We start from the raw sequence: 18,181 nt of genomic DNA, 5'->3' as shown, positions 1-18,181 counted from the left end.
AGCTGCCTTTTCACAATTAAACAGCACTTTGCTTCTAAAAATATCTGGGAGATGAGGGTGACTTGTGGGGACCAGGCCAGGCCAGCTCTCAGAGGAGCACCAGCCCCATGGGCAGCACCCTGGGGCCCCACACTGCCCTGGCCATGCACCCTGGGCAGGACACCAGACACCGTCCCTCCTCCTGAGCATGAGCACATGGCTCAGGGATGCCGCAGGGCAGGAGAGGCCAGGGACCAGCTGGAGTGGGGGCACTCAGGGACCTCTCTGCTTGGGCAAGGCCCCGCCTGCACATCAGAGCAACATGCAAGCCACTGAAGGTGATGTGCAAAACATCAAATCCTGAAAGCTGGATGGGGTGTGGGAGCACCTGGTCCCCCTCTTACCCCCAGGTGCTACTTGGGATGTTCAGGAATAGCTCCCTCACCAAGCATCCCCTGCTGTATCCTCATTCAGCACATCATCCCCTCTGCACAGGGTTGACCAGATCCCTCCGTCTCTCTGTAGCAGACATTTCCATTCTAAGCTTGTAAAGTCCGTTTCATCTGCCACAGCATGACCCTTATTACTGCTGTGCTTGTGAGCCGTCATGACCCCAGCACCACCAGGAAAGCAGCTCCCCTCCAAGTGCTGATTGCTGCTGTCCAACTGCAGCACCTGTGCCTGGAATTGCATCCTGCGTTTTCAGGCTGTTTCTTCAATTTCCAAAGATTGTTTTGAATTACTCCCCAACAAGCTTGAGTTCAGAGCCCTCTCCCTCTCCAGCCATGTTCCCTCCACAGAGCTAAAAAGGGGAGTGCTAGTTCTACCACCTCGGCTGCCTCTGGCTCTGTTGAGGACATCAAGATTCCCTGGACACTGGTGCTGCTCTGACGGTGCCCTTTGGCTCATGACTCCTGTCGGTGGTGGTGCTGCAAAACATCAGCTGGGAGGAAACAGAAAATAGCAATGGAAACAAAGTCATTCCTTTTGAAGTTCAAAATAAGCATGTGCCACTTTGAGAGGAAAACAGCTCTAAAAGAGGAAAGCTCACAGCATGAGCTCATCCCTCCAGGCAGAGTGACAGGGAGATCACCTCCAAGGTGTGGCAGGGCAAAGCATCCTCCTCCTCCTCCTCCTCATAATCACTGCAGGCTCGTAACCAGAAGGTGTGATGCCTGATTTCCAGTGGATGCTGAAGGGGACCACAGGCAGTATCAGCTGCATGGACAATGAGTGCTTGATGTAATTTGTGTTATTATCAACCTTGCTACAGCCCAAGGACAGAAACCCTTCGCTCCTGCTCAGGGAGCAGAGCCTGGGGACCTGGGCTGCCATTGACAGAGACCATGGAGGGACCTGCCCATCACCGTGTTCTCCTCCATGCCCTGGCCACCTCCAAACTCGCAGGGAGGGCAGGACGGAGACATCACCCGTGGGCTGGAGCAAGTGACAGGGGCCGTGGGAAGGCAGATATGACGTCCTCACTCGGAAGCCAGAAGGAGCACAAAGCAGGGCAGACACCACTCGGTTAAGAGGATCAACGAGCCGTTTTACACCACGGAGGGGCAGGGAGGTGGGCAGGTCACCTGCAGGGCTGACAGGTCATCAAGGGGTGCTCGAGTACGAGCCAGCTCTGCAGGGAAAACAAGGACGTTCTTGCTGGGGATCAGGGGAGAAGAGGTTCCCTCACCGCAGCTTCTCCTCAGACGTGGTCACTCTGCTGCTCATTAAAGTACCAGTAAAAAACAAACAAACAAACAAGATTGCTTTTGGAGCAAATCAGGGGTGGGGAAAAGCCGGTGGGAGCTCAAACACCAGAACGGGCTCGGTCCCAGCAAATAGAGGCTGCACTGGGGGATGAGGAAAACCCAGACCTCCATGGCAGCGGTGACCAGGGAGACCGGGCACAGCACCGGAGCTCAGGTCTCCCACACCCTGACGCCGGGGTTAACCAACACCGGGCACACGCTCGGACTTTATTGAAGCAAATCGCCCGTCTACTAAGAGCGGGAAGGCGCTCCTAAACACGTAGCTGGTTCTGTGAGGAGGGCACAGGACACCGCAGAGATCCGTGTGAGCACCAGGACCATCCCTGCAGGCGGACGAGGGGCGCTAGGACCCGGGACAGCCCCAGTGCTCATCATAAAAAGCCTCTCGGCCCCACCCCCACTGAACACCCTATCACAGCCCACTTTGCAGCTGAGTGGCAGATCATTCACCAATCAGATGCAGCAAGAGGCGGGTCTCCTCTCGTGTCGGGCGCTATTGCCTCTAGTCCAATCCGCTCCCGGTTCCCCCTGAGTGACACCTGACTCTCCAATCAGCGCCCGCCTCCACTTCCCGGCAGCGTTCCGCCAATGGCCGCGTGCTCCCCTGGCCCCGCCCCGCCCTCCCGCAGCTCGCGGGGCCAACGGGAGGGCGGCGCGGGAGGAGCGTGGCCGGGGATTGGCAGGCCGGGCGCGGGGGGCGGGGCCGGCGGGGCGGGCGGGGGGCGGCGGGCGCGGGCCGAGCGCGGGCAGCGGGGCCGGGGCCGGAGCCGCCACCGGGCCCATGGAGCTGGAGAACATCGTCGCCAACACCGTCCTGCTCAAGGCCCGCGAAGGTGAGCGCCGGCGGCGCCGGGGGCCGGCGGGGCGGCAGGCCCGGGCTGTGGCCGTGCGGTGCCGCCTCCCCCCACTCGGGGCTCGGCCCAGGCGGTCCCTCCTGGGGCATCGCGGCCTTGCAGGGGAGCGAGGAGGGACCGGCGCGGCCAGTAACGGAGGTAACGGCCGCCACTGGGCATTCGGCTCCCCGCGTCCGCCGCGGAGGTTGCCCGGCGCCCGGTGCTGAGCCCCTTCCGGGGATGCTGAGCCGCCTCCAGGGGTGCTGAGCTCACTCCCAGGGATGCTGAGCCTCCATCTGGGGGTGCTGAGCTCCTTCTGGGGTGCTGAACTCCCAGGGGTGCTGAGCTCCTTCTGGGGGTTCTGGGCTCCCGTCTGGGGGTGCTGAGTTCCCTCTCCATGTTCAAACCTCCCCGTCTGCACCCCCGTCTTGCCCCTTCCCGAGGCTGCTCCTGCCCCTCTCGCACAGGGGGAGAGGAGGCTTTGGGTGTTAGAGGAGGAAAGAAAACAAAAAAAAGTTGATTTCGGGCTTGTAAAAGTGCAGGGGAGCTGCGTGGAAGAGCCTCAGGAGGGGATGGGAAGTGTTACACAGGAACCTGGTCCTGTGCAGAGAAGATCTGCCTCAGCCAGGCCTCGAGGAGTTCATTAGATCACAGCGGTGGGGAAGTGCAGTCCCCCCCTGGCCAGACTGAGCCGTCCTGGAGCCTGGGAGACCCACTGAAATCCAGTTACAGGGCTTTGGAGATTAGATTTGGTGGGAGCAAAGAGCAGTGAAATTAAATTTGCATGGGCAGGAGCATTTCTGAACTGCTTGAAAACTGGGCTCAGTGTAAGCACTTGTGGCACAGTGACCGTGATGTTCAGGTTCATGATGGCAGAGTTTGGTTCAAACCCAAACAGCAGCATTGGTGACCTCCAGGCAGAAGGCCCAGCTCCACACGGAGTGACCTGGAGACTGGCTCCTGTTTTCCCCTTGGAGAACAGAGTTTGGGCACTGATGCAGCATAAGATGCCTGATGGTTGCTGTGATCCCTCCTGGTGCCCCTCTGGTGCCTCTCCCTCGGCAGCAGTGGGTAGTTTGCAGGCAGAAACAGCTCTTCATCACGTTCTGCCCAGCAGTTCCTAGGCTATGAGAGCTGTAGGTGGCCACGCTGCCTGTCCATGGCCCTCCCACCGGTGCCTGGGTGGCTGTGGTGGCCACTGGGGTGATCTCTGACAGCCTCTGTGACAGGACACACACACTTTGCTGGCCAGATCTGAGAGTGCCGTGTCCTCTATTCCAACCCAACCTTTTTGGAGCTTCCTAGTCTGATGTAGGAGTGCAGGGCTGAGTTTGTGATGTGCTGGGGAGCTGCTGACAACCATTTTCAGTTGCTGCCACAGCATGACCGTGCCCCACATTTGGTTTGGCCCAGGGAAGGTTAAAGATCCTTCTCCCCTTGTCGCCCTTGCCCTCTGCCAGAGGGACAACAGACCAGCTCTCATCCATTACCAAGCCCTGGAGCTCCCTTGTGGTGAGCTCTGGGTGGAGGCAGCCCACCCTTGCCCCATCCCCAGAGCGGGGGTTCTGGGAAGTTGGGGTGCAGGAGCCCAGTTCCCTGCTAGGCCATCAGCCGGTAGGGCGGGGGAGAACCACGCATGAAGGGCGCTGGAGCCTCCTTTCAAAGCAAACAACTCAAGGAAATGCAACCTCCGGGTGCTGTGGGGCTCTGCTCTGCCTCTCCTTGAGCTGTCTCGGGGTGAGGGTGGCCTGTCCTCCCCTGCCCTCGTTCCGCTGTCCCCATCCGCTCCATTGTCGCGGGCTGGGGCTGACGAGAAGGTGTCTGCGCTGCTGGTTTCTTCCAGCCCTGCTTACCCTTGAGTCACTTCCTTCCTGAGTTTGTACAATCGTGCAGCCCAGCTGCTGGTGCGGGGCAGATGCAGCACTCGGTGTGCCAGGGGCCTGATCCTGGGGCTGGCCCCACTCCAGGCTGGCTGGGATGGCCCCATCCCACCTGCCTGTCCACCCAGGGCCTCCTGCGGCACGGGAAGCTGGATGCCAGGGGACTGTGTCTAGGGTCTGGGGCTGAATTGCTTCTGCAGTGGAGGAAAGTGTAATGAAAGTGTTTCTCAAGAGCTGATAAATTATGTTCAACCCCCTCCACGATTTCAGAAAGCCCGGCCTTCGGCCCAACTCTGGTTGCCCGACCACTTTGGCAGGGTGGTTTAATGTTTTTCCAAGGGGAGGTGGGAAACTGTGTGTGTGTTGGCACTGGGACAGGGGGGAAAGCAAATCCCTGGAGCTTGGCTGATCTCAGCAATCAGTATTTCAGTATTTAATGATTGCTCTGATGTAAATTTTTTGGTCTATCTAGAAACTTTCACACCCTGTCCTACAGCACTGGGCATTTACTCCAGCAACTGAAGCTGGAATAATACCTGGTTCTTGGATCTGGATTTTCTGAGGCTGGCTTATCTCTGGAGAAAGGTGGGAGTGTCCCCACTTCACAGGTGGGAAACTGAAGTGATGAGCCCCAGGCAATCCAGCGAGTTGTCTGGAGCCAGGATTAGAGCAGGAATTCCTGTCTCCCAGCTTCATGTCCTCCCTCTAAGGGCCCCTCCCTGGAGTAAGCAATCAGTCTGGAACGAGTAGGTGGCATGAACATCATTACTGCAGCAGGAAGAGCTTCACACCAAGCAAGGCATGGCCTGGAGAGGTGATCAGTTATGCAGAGGTGCTGAGGACAGGCCTGGGAGCCAAGAACTCCATTGCAGGCACAGAGTAACCTGTGGCTGTGGACAATCCTGCCCCTGCTGTGGTTCTCCCATCATGAAAGGCCTTCACGTTCTTAATCAGAGGCTGATCTGCCCATTTCCTCTAGCAGTTGAGACTCCAACACTCTTGTCCCACCAGGATACCACTTTGGTCTTGTTTTCCTTGCCCAGACAGAGGGAGGCTCCTTCCCTAGCACGGCAAGGCTACAGTGGGATACCCTTGCTTCCTACCTCATGGTGTGATTTTGTGTGCCCCCCAGGTGGTGGAGGAAACCGGAAAGGCAAGAGCAAAAAATGGCGGCAGATGCTGCAGTTCCCCCACATCAGCCTCTGCGAGGATCTCCGGCAAACCCTCGGTGAGGCATCGGCGCTGGTGGGCGAGGGGGTGTGCGGGTGCTGTGCACCCCTGATTGAGACCCAGGAGTGTGAGGGACCTGTAACAGGGCAAATCCCAGCCAGGATTCCTTGGAGCTCAGGGTGCAGGGAAGAAATGATGGGTAGGTAAGTCACAGCTGTGCTGTGCTTGCTGGGTAGTGCTTGATGATGTACCCACACACCTCCTAGACTGTGATGAGCTTCACTAGAGATACATCATCTCTGTGCAAACAGACTGTTTGGTGCTGCAGAGTTTTGGAGTGTCACCCTGGGGTGCCTTTGCATAAATAACAAAGGTCCTGCTACCATACTCTGTTCTCCCTGGCTGGATTCAGCTCTGCTCCACAGACCTCGGCTTCTAACGCTGGTGCAGCAGCTCTTCTCAGGCAAAACTGGGTTCTTGCTGTGGGTGAGAACTGTAGAGCTGGGCAGGGCTTGGCCTATCATTTTCATACTGTACTTTGTACTCTTCATGGTTTTAATGTTGTTTGTGCAGCAGGCTTGGTCCTGAGATCCTGTGAAATTGTTTTGGGGCACAGAGGGTGGGAATGCTCTGCTTCCAGGGAAGAGGAGAGCTTGTTTAAGTTTTTAGTCCGGATTCAGCTGCCAGCTGGAGAGTGGCACAGCGCTGGCCCTGTTTCTGAACAAGTGTCACTGAACTGAATGGGTGTGGATTCCCAATTCTGCCCTGTCCAGGTTTTCCAAGTCCTGGTAGCCCCAAGGAGAAGGATGGCTCCTTTTGGGGGCACATGGGACTGTAGTACTTGGAGTAACTCAACTTTCCTCATCCACACTGTAACCTCAAGCTAACAGCAGCCCAGTGCAGGCTGTGCATCACCTCCCTCTGCCACACCCCTCAGGGTCAGATTCACAACCAGATGTTGCTGTATGGAGACTTCCACCTTGGATTTGCTGCTGGCTGCCTCTTTGGAGCAAGGTCTGAGAGCTGAACATGGCTCTCCTTACACCTCCCATCCTGGACGTCCAAACCCCACCTGCCTCTTTGATCTGTGTGCCCTCAGCAGAGCTATCCTTCAGCTTTTGTCCTTCCTCTGCCTGCAGCCACCCTTCCTGTGGCTGTCAGGATATGTTTCCCAGCACTGAACCTTGCCCATTTGCCAGCAGTGAGTGTTGGTGGTCTCTGTCTCTGCTGTCCTGCTGTCTGGGACAGTGACCTTGTGAAGATTTGGGAAGCGAGTCCTTCCTAGCCCCTGGCTGTCACCACCCCTTGTCTCACTTCCCCTTGGAGAGGCACGTGAGAAGTGCTCTGACCCAGGTGGCAGCTGTTTTGCTTGGTTTTCCCGTGGGAGAGATGACCCTGTTCCTTGTACTTAGGCACTTTTTGGCCAGGGTGTCTTTCTTTTCACCTCACACCCTGCTAGAAAGGCATTTCTTTCCTATTCCAGAGTCTTGGCAGGACTATGGGCACGGCGGGCTGGTTGCCCGCTGCATAATTTAGCTTTTTATGCCCTGACCACAGGGAGTAGCCTCGTGTGAGCCTGGGCAGCGACCAGGGCAGCCAAAAGCTTCTGATCTTGCCGACAGCAAACTCTGGTCCTCCCCAGCTGAAGGGAACTCCTTCCCCTGCAGACACAAGGAAACCGGCTGGTGTGGTGGAGCTGGCAAGGCAACCTCCTCCCCCACCACAACCTGCCTGGCTCTGCATTCTCCTGCACCCTCAGGAAGCTGCAGCTTCCTCAGGAGAAGCTGCTGTACGGGGAGAAGAGGGTTGGAGTACTCAGCACTGGGATCCCCTGGCTGCACATCTGCACCCCAGGCAGCCCACAGCCCTCAGTGGCAGTGGCTGTCACAGAAATGTGTTCTGGCCCACGGTCAGACAATGTCTTGTGAGTGGAAGAGGAGGAAAAAAGCAGAGAACTGGAAATGCTCTGCATAGTCAAAAGGGTTTGTGTTTGGTCTGCCAGACTTCAGGGGGGGCAGGAGGAATCCTCAAGCTCCAGAGGGCAGTAGGAGTTGATGTACAAGCAAGTGGCTGTGCCATGGAATGGGGAGGTCTGATTGCTGTGTGCACATCAACAGGACATCTGTGGGGTTGATGCCTTCCATTTTGATGATGCTGCTTCCAGCAGGGCCTTTGGGAATATCAGTGGTCTATAAGAGTCATCAGAGCAACTCCTTGCCTGGAAGATCTGCCTTGAAATAAGCTTGGTGTATTCATCGTGTTCCAAAGGAAGTTGTGTGTCTGGAGTAGTCAGTTGATCTCTATGGAGAGAGGAGAAGAGACCCTCCAGGCAAGCAGGAGACACAAAGGTCCCTTGCTAGAAACAAGAGGGGCAAGTTGAACAGAACAGCAGGTCAATCCTCTTTCAGGGAAGAGGGTCTTCCATAGGGGAATGTAAAACCTCAGTAACATCCCTTGTCCCTCTTGGTACATACATTTCACTCTCCTGGGAGTCTCAGGGTGGTGGGACCTGTCAGGTCACAATTCTCCTACCACTGCCTGGCTGGGGTGATGGGCTGGGACTGCTTCTTTGGGATTTGGCAGTGAGTGATCTCTTCCACATTTGCAGAGCGGGACTACCACAGCCTGTGCGAGAAGCAGCCCATTGGGCAAATGCTCTTCCGGCAGTTCTGCGAGACACGGCCGGAGCTGTCCCGCTGCGTCAAGTTCCTGGATGCTGTGGTAAGAGCAGAACTCTTCACTGGGGAAGGCAGGGATGTTCTTGGCACCCTGGGCATGAACTGGTTGACTCTGGATGCTCCAGCAGTTGCCAGGTACTTCTGGGCATATAGGGTTTTCCTGGAAAAAAAACCTGTGCATTTCTGTTTCTCCAAGAGAGGGCTTGGCCTTTGCTTAGGGAGCTGTTTGCTGGAGACCTGGTTTTCGAGGAAAGCATGGGAAGCCTTGGGCAGAGGGTGTTGCTGCTCTGCAGCTGTTGCCCAGTAGCAAGGCTGTGTTTGTGGCTGGACTTGCTGCTCACGCTGTTTGCTTTGTGCAGGCAGGGTACGAAGTGGCTCCAGATGAGAAGCGGAAGGAGTGCGGGCAGGACCTGATTGAAAAGTACTTGAAGCCAAATGTGAGTAATAGGGCTGTGTTTGCTGCCTGCAAGGGTAGAGCAGTTGGAGAGCCAACAGCTATCATTGCCCATATCGTGGCACAGCCAACATGCTGAGCCACTCCAGCACTTCCCAAGCCACCACACTGATGGTAAAGCAGATGGGCACTTGTGTGCTGTTCCCATGGGCTTCTTCCTGGCAGGACCCTTGGGCTCTCCTCCCTATGTCTAACTCCATCCCTTTGTCCCCAGAGTGAGGACCATGTGCCTGAAGTTCCCTCACAGCTGGTGGATGCCTGTTGTGAGAGGCTGGAGCAGGAACCTTCCAAGGAGCTCTTCAAGGAATGCACTAAGTGAGTTGGAAGGCTGCAGTTGGAGTCTGCCTGCAGGTCGTACATGGCATGGGGTTGATGCTGCAGCTGTCTCACCTTGTCCCTTGTGGTCCTTTCCTCTGGGAGAGGGAGAGCTGGTGCTAAGGCTGGAGCCTGGGGAGTTTAGGGCAAGCAATTTGCAGCACAGCAATAGGAAAGCAAGCGAGCTCAAGGAACTTGTGCTCTGAGAGCCACAAGCTGCTGCAGAAACCCATCAGTCCTCTCAGCGTGCCATGGGTCTGAGTTGCCATTTGGGAAGACCCTGTTTCAGCATGAGGCAATACCAGTGTTGTGCCAGGATCTCATAGGCGCCCATCGAGCAGAGCTGATGGCTGCAGTCCTGTGCCAGCTGTCCTCTACCACTGGCCACAGATGTGGCTGTTGTGGTTGGGTTAGGCTGGCTGCTCCTGCAGGGGACTAAGGTCACCTCTGTTCCCATGGCAGAAGGTCCTGGCTCTGGGTGCAAAGCGGAAGCTGTTGGGTAAACCAGGCTTACGGCCTCCACCCCTCCCTGCACAGGAGCCGAGCACGTTGCCTAACTGAGTGCAGGGCTGTGGCAACGCGTTTGCTGCAGCCTTCTGGGGAGCGTTAGCTCCGTGTGTGGTAACCAGTGTCATGTCTGAATGCAGAGCCTCCGGGCTGGGCCCTGCCTGTTCTTGGCAAACTCTGAAAGGGGAGAGCCCATCCGCTTCTCCTTGATGCGTGTCTCCAGTCTAGACGCTGTGTCTAAGGCTCCTCACTCCGCTGCGCAGCCCTGGCACAGCTCTGTGAGGCAGTTAGCTCTCTCCAGCAGGATCCCCTGTGGCCTTTTGTACTGGATATTCGTCTGATAGTGAACGACTCAGTGCCTGGTGCTGAACATTGCTACCAGCTGATTACAACCTGTGTGTGCAATTGCCCTGTGAGCAGAGGGGCAATTGCAGAACCCTGTTGTCCCTCTTTGTCCCGCAGCCCTGGCTGGTGCCAGAAGGCCACAATTAGCAGTGCCAGCCCAGTCCCAGGGTGCTGTGTTTGTTACAGTGGTACCTCCAACGCGCCTTCCTTTTGCATCAGGCTGAGCATGGAGGGGGGGCTTTCTGGGCCAGGGCTATGTGGGTTAATTCAGCACCAGGCTGGGTGAGGGGATGGCAAAATAAACAGGCTTTTGGGGCTGTTCACCTCCTCTTTCCTTTGGCTGCTGTTTCTTGCCATGGCTGTGATCAGCCCTCAGGAACCATGCTGGCTCTGCTCTCTCCTAGGCTTATCCACGACTACCTGAGCGTGGCTCCCTTTGCCGACTACCTCGACAGCTTGTACTTCAACCGCTTCCTGCAGTGGAAATGGCTGGAACGGTAACACTCTGCTTTGGGACACTTGCAGCTTCCTCACATAGGCTGCCTGAGGGGTCCCTTGGGCTCCTTCCCATGCTGGACCCTGGCAGGAGCCAAGGGTCTGGCCTTTGCCGTCCTTCAGGGACATGCACCATGAGCAGCCCCAGCCTTGACTACCTTACAGGGAAGCAAGGTCTGCTTGAGCAGGGGTCTGGGGTTTGGGGTGAGCCACAGTCTCTCAGGCCAGAGTGTGAGGACAGTTTGGGTTTCAGCCCCTGTCCTCTCCCAGCTCTCATCTCACTCTGATTTCCTTTCCCTCACAGGCAGCCAGTGACCAAAAACACTTTCCGCCAGTACCGTGTGTTGGGTAAGGGCGGTTTTGGGGAGGTGAGTGACCACCATTTCCTTTGCATTTGGGGTTCCAGGCAGCCACTGTTGCCTGCTGCCAGAGGCAGGCCTGGCTTGGCCATCAGGGTGCCATAGGCTGCTCCAGCACCTGCCTGAGTGGGCTGTGGGGGCTCTGTGTTAGGTACTGCTGTGTTCTGGTCATTGTGTGACCTGTCAGTTCCCCTCCCCTTCCCCAGTGAGGGGAGGAGATCACCTCTCACCAGATGCTGGAGGTGTGGGAGGTGTTGTGCAGGGTAGGTAGCATGAGCCCTGTGGTGCCTGATGCTACCTGGGCAGGGTCAGGTCTGCTCCCCATGTCTTGACAGGGGAAACCGCACTCCTGAAGTCTGTCACTGTTAGGCCTTCTCTTTCTGGAGTGGCCTTCTGTCTTCCCAGGCACCAGGTGTTAGAGGCATCAGAGCTCTCTGCTACTTCTCTGTGACATCTGGAGCTGTCACTGCTCCCTGTGTCCTCAGTTTAAATGGGCTTCTTGCTAACCTCAGAGTAAGGCAGGGATAGCAACATCTTTGCCTTCCTGTGCCTCTTGTTGGGAGCAGAGCCTAGACCCCACCCTGGAAATGGTAGCAGGAGGGTGCTGAGCCTTGTCCCCCCTCCAGGTTTGTGCCTGCCAAGTGCGTGCCACAGGGAAGATGTACGCCTGCAAGAAACTGGAGAAGAAACGGATCAAAAAGAGAAAGGGAGAAGCCATGGCCCTGAATGAAAAACAGATCCTGGAAAAAGTGAACAGTAGGTTTGTAGTAAGTACATAGGAATTGCTCTCACTTTGCTGCGGTAGTTGATTTTTCCTCCAACCGGCTGGCCTGGCACCTCTGTGCTCCTCACCCAGTGTGGAGAGGCAGGAGCAGGCCCTGCCTGGTGGCTGCAGGTCTCTCACAAGGCTGCAGTCTGGCAGGACCTCCTACTGCATCCACAACATGCTGTAAATGCTCCCAAAGTCAGCCCCAAACACCCATCTGGTGTGACAGGGGCCTTTGTGACCTCTGAGGCACGAGAAAACTGAGAGATGTTTCTCCAGAGAGCAGGGTGGGCAGAAGCCCAGCCCTGAGCTGTGTGGCAGAGGGCTCTACCTGGATGTACTGAGGTGTGAACAGCCTGAACCTCCTTTTGTGGAGGGTTCATCAGACACTGCCCTGGCACTGCCGTTGGGTCCTGCCTGCCCCTGGAGGGGAGCAGCTCTGGCTTGGAGAAGTAGTGTCCTCCCTGTCTGAGGAAAGCCGGGGGTGTGCTGGGACTGCTGGGCACTGCCGTGTCCTCCCTGGGTTTGCACAGTTCCTCCTCTGCTGGCAGAGGCCCAGTCCTGAGTCCGTGAGCGGCTGCTTGGGTGGCAAAGTACCCATGGGAGTGTGGGCACCTCCCTCTTCCAGCTGTGTCTTCTAACAGCCTTTCTGCCCTGAATTGCAGGTGAGCTTAGCCTATGCATATGAAACTAAAGATGCTCTCTGCCTAGTGCTGACCCTCATGAATGGAGGGGACCTCAAGTTCCATATCTACCACATGGGAGAGGCTGGCTTCGAGGAGCCCCGGGCAGCTTTCTATGCTGCTGAAATCTGCTGTGGCCTTGAGGACTTGCACCAGGAGAGGATAGTGTACAGGTGTGTGCTCTCTGGTCCCTGCTGGGAGAGCTTGTAGGGGCTGCAGAAGCAAGAGAGTTTCCTGCTGTTCTTACCAGCCCAGCTGGATCTGTCTGCTCAAGAAAATAAGCTCAAGCTTGAAAGCAGCACAGAGCTGAGTGAGAGGAATTGGGAACAGAAAGCTGATCTCGTGGGAGAAGGGGAGAGCTTAGCTTGGCTTGCTTGTGCTGGTAAATGATCGCCAAGAACAGGATGTGATCATGTTGTGAATGCCTCAGGGCAGGCACTGAACTCCCCGAGCAGTATTGACACTAGAACAAAGGAGGGTAGGCTGCCCCAGTGGCTCAAGAGCTGGGCAGGAGGGAGAACAAGCTGATGGACTATATTGACTATACTCACCGAGTTGTGTGATGCAGTGTTAGGATAGCATGGCTACACACTGGCCAGGGAGCCTCTTCTGGTCCTACCCTGTGCCTTACCCTGGGGCAGGTTAAGCAGAGAAGCCTCTGCTCCTTCAAGGTTGTCATGAACATAACAAGAAGATTATCATGTGTCACCTCTGCCCAGGAGGGGAGAACTTGCAGGGCCAGCTCTGAGGCAGAGGGTGAGGGGAAGGTTATCTTTGTGCCTGAGGCAGGGGCATTGGATCCCACTGCTGCTTATCTGGGACTTGTTGAAATGTGGCTGCTGCTTGTGTCCTTTGCTTTGACAACAGGCTTCTTGCTAATCAAATCCCTTCCCTCCTAGGGACCTGAAGCCAGAGAACATATTACTGGATGACCATGGTGAGTGCAGGGTCAAGAGAAGTCCTGGGCCTGAGTTCTTTCCTCCTCTGCTTGAACCGGGGTTACCCTGTGTTCTCGGCAGCTTCAAACATTGTCCCCCTGACTTTGTCCTGTTAACTTTCCCCTTCCTCTGTGCAGGTCACATCCGTATCTCAGACCTGGGACTAGCTGTGCATGTGCCAGAGGGCCAAACAATCAAGGGCCGGGTGGGGACAGTCGGCTACATGGGTAAGTGATCCTGGTTTAATCCAAAAGTGGCCTCTGACTGCACACAGTCGCTCCCTGCCCTCACACATCCCTGACCCTGCTCCCATGTAGCTCCAGAGGTGGTGAAGAATGAGCGCTACACGTTCAGCCCGGACTGGTGGGCTCTGGGCTGCCTGGTGTACGAGATGATCGAGGGACAGTCACCCTTTCAGCAGCGCAAGAAGAAGATCAAGCGGGAGGAGGTGGAGCGATTGGTGAAGGAAGTGCAGGAGGAGTACTCGGAGAAGTTCTCGCCCTGTGCCCGCTCCCTCTGCACCATGGTACGAGTGCATCCTAGTCCCTCCTTGTACACGGCAGAACATCCTGTCTGCTCCCTGCAGTGGTGGCAGCCAGGTTCCCTTGTCTCTGATAAGGCAGCACAGGAGGGTCCAGAGTGCCTCAATTCCCAGCTCCCTGAGAGGCCTGTGCTGTCCCTCCAGAGACTTACTGCAGGAACCCAGGGCTGCTCCTGCATGGAGTGCTCTTCACGTGGGACACTTGTTTACTTTGTGTTGCAGCTCCTGTGCAAAGACCCTCTGGAGCGCCTTGGGTGCCGAGGAGATGGGGCCAAGGAAGTGAAGGAACACCCTCTCTTCAAGCACCTCAACTTCAGGAGGCTGGAAGCAGGCATGCTGGAACCTCCCTTCAAGCCAGATGTAAGTGTGTGTCTCTATCCTGACCCTTTCAGTCACTGGTTCTGTCAAGGGAAGTGGGAGCACTGGCATGGCTCACCTGAGGAGATGAGGTCCATCCTTTCCCTCTTGTTTCTGGAACCTGGCAAAGAGGGGTCCGGCATGCTCAGGGCTGCAGGGAGAAGAGGCTTGGTCTTGGCCACGAGCCACAATTATTGGAGGTGGTCAAGGTGGAGCCTGGCATTAGAGCAGTCTTTGTGCTGTTTAGCCTCAGGCCATCTACTGCAAGGATGTTCTGGACATCGAGCAATTCTCCACAGTGAAAGGAGTGGAGCTGGAGCCCACAGACAATGACTTCTACCAGAAGTTTGCCACTGGAAGTGTGCCCATTCCTTGGCAGAACGAGGTAGGTCTTTGCTCCTACTTGTGCCCACCACAGCCAAGTGCAGAGTCCTGCAGAATCTGTACTGTCCCTGCTGCTCTCACACTGTTGGGCTTTCAGTGAATGGCTCCGTGTAACAGTTGCTGCAGCTTTCTTTGCCCTCTTCCAGATGATCGAGACGGAGTGTTTTAAGGAGCTGAATGTCTTTAGCACAGATGGCACAGTGCCCCCAGACCTGGACTGGAAAGGGCAGCCTTCTCCACAGCCCAAAAAAGGGTTACTCCAGCGCTTGTTCAGCAGACAGGTAAGACTTTGCCCAGTGTCTCCTTCCTCAACCAGTCCCCCAGCAGCACTGAGCCAGGAAGGTCTGGCAAGAGAGGGCAGCAGACAAAGTCTCCCCTAGTTTTGGGTGGCTGGACCTCAGCTCTCTCAGGGGCACTTGTGCAAGGCTGCAGGGAGCCAACCCTCACCTGGCTGGCACTCCCCATGCTGGGGGAGTCAAAGGGATGGGGAGTGTCCTGGCTAAATATGCTGGAGTCACATAGGCAAAAGGATGTTGAAGGCATTAAAATAGTAAGTCATCTCTCTTCCTACATGAATAATACCATCCCTGAACAAGGCATTGCTCTTGGAATGGGCTCTCCAGAGCACTTCTGCCAGATCTTGAGCCAGGCAGAGAGCAGTTCTTTCGAGGGATGAGGAGAACAGAAATGTCTTGCAGCTGCTGTGGGCTTGCTTATCTGCTTCTCTCCTCTTCCTGGAACAGTGTTTGCCTTCTTTCCCAGCCTGGCAAAGCCTCTCAACAGCTGTGTGCAGCTGTGGGACTCCAGCATGATTGGCTCTGGACCCACTCAGCCACTCGTTGCTGACTCCTGATGCCAAGCTCTGAGTTGTGCTTCACGGTTCAATGGGCTGCCCTAGTCAGAGCCAGCTCTGGGGATACCCGGCCTTTCCCAAGGCCTGCCAGAGGATGGGCAGCTGCCTGTAGCAGGGGTTGAGCTGTGATTTCCCACGTTTTCTCTTTCCAGAGGTGAGCAGTCACTCCTGGCTGCTCTGCTCAGGGAAATACCTGATGGCCCGTGGACATGGCAAGATCTGGGAAAGAGGAGTGTTGTCCTTCAGTGTCCCCTTCCCCTGGCAGAGCACATTCTGCTCGTTGTTCTAACTGTCCCCTGAGCCACTAATCTTGCTTCCCTGCTCTTGCTGCCTTTGTGGGGGAGGCCTTGCCCTCAGCTTGAGCCCAAGCTGCCCCTGCACTGCAGCTGCTGGGAGCTCTGCTCCCAGGGGCTGTGGGAAATTTCCTTCACTCCTCTACGGATGTCCGGGACACACAAAAAGGTTGAGAAACTGTGAAGAGTTTGGCATTGCCCTGTGCTCAGACTCCCATTTCAGCAAAAAGGGATTCAGCTGCTTCCACAGCCGGCTGAGCCCTGAGCAGGGCCAAGCACCTGTGCTGGCTCTGAGCTGTCTCCCTGGGTGGCTGCAGTCCCCAGAGTCCAGCTTCCTCCCAGCTTCTGAACTAGCCAGCTGTGTGCTCGCCAGTCTGTCTGCCAGGGGCTGAACCCCCAGATGCAGCTGGAGTGTTCCTCTGTAGTCTGGAGGATGCCCTCCAGTCCTTGTCTCCATGTAGCTCTCCTGCACACAGGCTATGGGGGGCTTGGCCTGTCCCTGCCAGCGGGCAGCTGTAGGCTGGGTTGTGTGACTGTGCTCACCCTCTGCTTGCTGTGCTCCTCTCTCCCTCCCTCCCTCCTCCCTCTCCTTGCCCTTCTGACTTCAGGACTGTTGTGGAAACTGTGGCAACAGCGAGGAAGAGCCCACCCGGCTGTAGAGCACAGCTTGTTCTCCAGCCCCTGAGACCCCCTTGCCTCTCCGAGTGCCCAGCCTGAAGGACATGATTGCAGTGGCCCCAGAAGGTGGATTTGTTTACAGCTTTACACATCTGTATTTGAAGACTGTGAGGATAACTCCAAGGCTGGCAGCAGCACATGGCTCAGGCTGAGATGCTTCTGTCCATGGGCAACCCCTGAGACAAACCCGGACGCTTCCAAATGTGCCACTTGGGATGGTGCTGCTGCTCTCTCCTCCTGGGCCCAGGGTGGGAGGGAAGGATCATGCCAGCGTGGACCAAGGCCAGGCTGGAGCAGCTCTGCTGACACATTCCATGGTGCCAAAGTGGCACTGCAAGTTTGATGTATATTTATATATGTCGGTCTGTACATATCACATGTCAGTTTTTAATCTATAGGTGGGGGCCTGCACTGCCCCCACCCTGTCACAGGCACAAATGTCCTCCTATGGGAGGAGTGACAGTCCCAGCGTTGTTCCAGGGAGTCCTGGGCAGAGGCCTTCTGTGCCTTGAGGTGTCTAAAGCGTCTTTCCTGGACCTTTCTGGCCGTGCTGAGGCATCCCTGGCTCCATCAGAGTCCGTTGCTCAGCCCCAAGGCACAGGAAAGCACTTGTGCCAAAGCATCTCCCGTTGCGTCCTGGCAGCAGAGTGTCACTGCCTCGTCCTCGCTTCCCTGTCTTGCTGCATCCTGCTGCCTCCTGCCTCATCTCACACATGCTGCCGGCGAGCTGACCCCAAGCCCCTCTCCAGACCCCTGGCACAGCAGGACACAGCCACTCCTGCGGTACCTGCTGCTGCTGGGTCCAAAAGGTTGGTCTGATCCCTGGCATGCTGCAGGATGGTCCCAGCATGGTTCCACCAGCTCTGGACCTGTGTGTGCCAGGGGTGCTCCCGTCTCGAGGCCCTGCTCCGTGTCAGAGGAGCAGACACATAAGGGACCCTGCTCTCGGGGAACAAAGCTGTGGTAAAGGGAATGTCCCTTCCTTGGTTCACGTGGAGCTGTGACCCAAGAGTAAGTGGCTGGGACCAGCTTAGTGTGTGTCCCTAGGGGTCCTGGGCAGCCAGCACAGCTCCTGTGCCCATGGGCAGGGTAGAGTGGAGGGGCTGGAGCCCTCCCTGAGGAACAGCACAGGGCTCAGCCCACCTCTGCTTTGTTTGTCCTGTCCCCTCTTGTACACACTTGTCCTAGCCGTGTCCTGAGCAATAACTCACCCCTTCTCTGTATGTGTGCACACACGTGTGTGTGCGTGTGCTGCTGCCTCTGCTCTTTCTGAGCCAGGCCCCCCAGGGGGCTGAGCACCTACTTGGACCTGTGGTATCATTTGCTTGCCTTGCACTAAAGTTGGAGAGTATTTAAATTTTTAACCTTTTGTTAAGTGTAAAGATTCGCCGTGCCTTGTGTTGCTCTCACATCACAGGGGGGCCTGTTCTGGGCCATATGGGATTGGTGGTTGTAAGGAGGGGAGCAGAGATCCGCATTTCTGAACTGCCATGGACCCTGCTGGAGCTCATGCCCTGCAGGGAAGCAGGGGTTGCCCTCCAGGGCAAGGGCTGATGCTGGCTGAGCCCTGGGTGCCACAGGTGGCCCTCAGTGGCTTCTGCTGCATGGTTTGGGTCAGTGTGGGGGCATTACAGGTACAAGGCCTTGTACTGTTGGGATGCTCATGTCTGGTGTAGTCCCCTCTGGGGAGCTCAGCACAGCCCCTCCTGGGCTGTCACAGGTGTGCTGTGGGGCTGGGACAGAGTCCTGCTGCCCTCTGGTCACTGTGCATCGCTACTTCAAGGGGCCACCATGAATGGTGACCTCATGCCAGCACACAGTGCTTGTCCTGGTTTTCTCTGGGATAGAGTTAATTTAGCACAAGGAACAGCCTCTTGAAGGGGGAACACTGCAGGGTGATGTGG

At 56.5% G+C, this 18,181-nt stretch overlaps 1 protein-coding gene across 2 annotated transcripts; it reads left to right on the top strand.

The window, feature by feature from the left end:
* The first annotated feature begins 2,460 nt into the window (after positions 1-2,460).
* On the top strand, positions 2,461-17,659 carry GRK6 (G protein-coupled receptor kinase 6). 2 transcript variants are annotated; one of them, XM_027900814.1, is made up of 16 exons: positions 2,461-2,581; positions 5,594-5,689; positions 8,240-8,352; positions 8,669-8,746; positions 8,978-9,078; positions 10,335-10,427; positions 10,730-10,793; positions 11,411-11,551; positions 12,216-12,406; positions 13,133-13,170; positions 13,309-13,398; positions 13,489-13,697; positions 13,935-14,072; positions 14,317-14,454; positions 14,600-14,734; positions 16,208-17,659. In XM_027900814.1, exons 1-16 carry the CDS (start codon positions 2,530-2,532, stop codon positions 16,256-16,258), a joined length of 1,728 nt encoding a protein of 575 aa, XP_027756615.1. In that variant the 5' UTR covers positions 2,461-2,529; the 3' UTR covers positions 16,259-17,659. The 2 variants fall into 2 exon arrangements, with proteins under 2 accessions (XP_027756615.1, XP_027756623.1); XM_027900822.1 differs by having other exon boundaries at positions 15,459-17,659.
* Positions 17,660-18,181: the final 522 nt, after the last annotated feature.

This window comes from Empidonax traillii, unplaced genomic scaffold (genome assembly GCF_003031625.1).
Source record: "Empidonax traillii isolate 1590-97213 ecotype Southwest subspecies unplaced genomic scaffold, ASM303162v1 scaffold22:size5013007, whole genome shotgun sequence".
Taxonomy (NCBI): Eukaryota; Metazoa; Chordata; class Aves; order Passeriformes; family Tyrannidae; genus Empidonax; species Empidonax traillii.
Note: the sequence above shows the minus strand (reverse complement) of the source record. Positions and strands in the feature narration are given on the sequence as shown.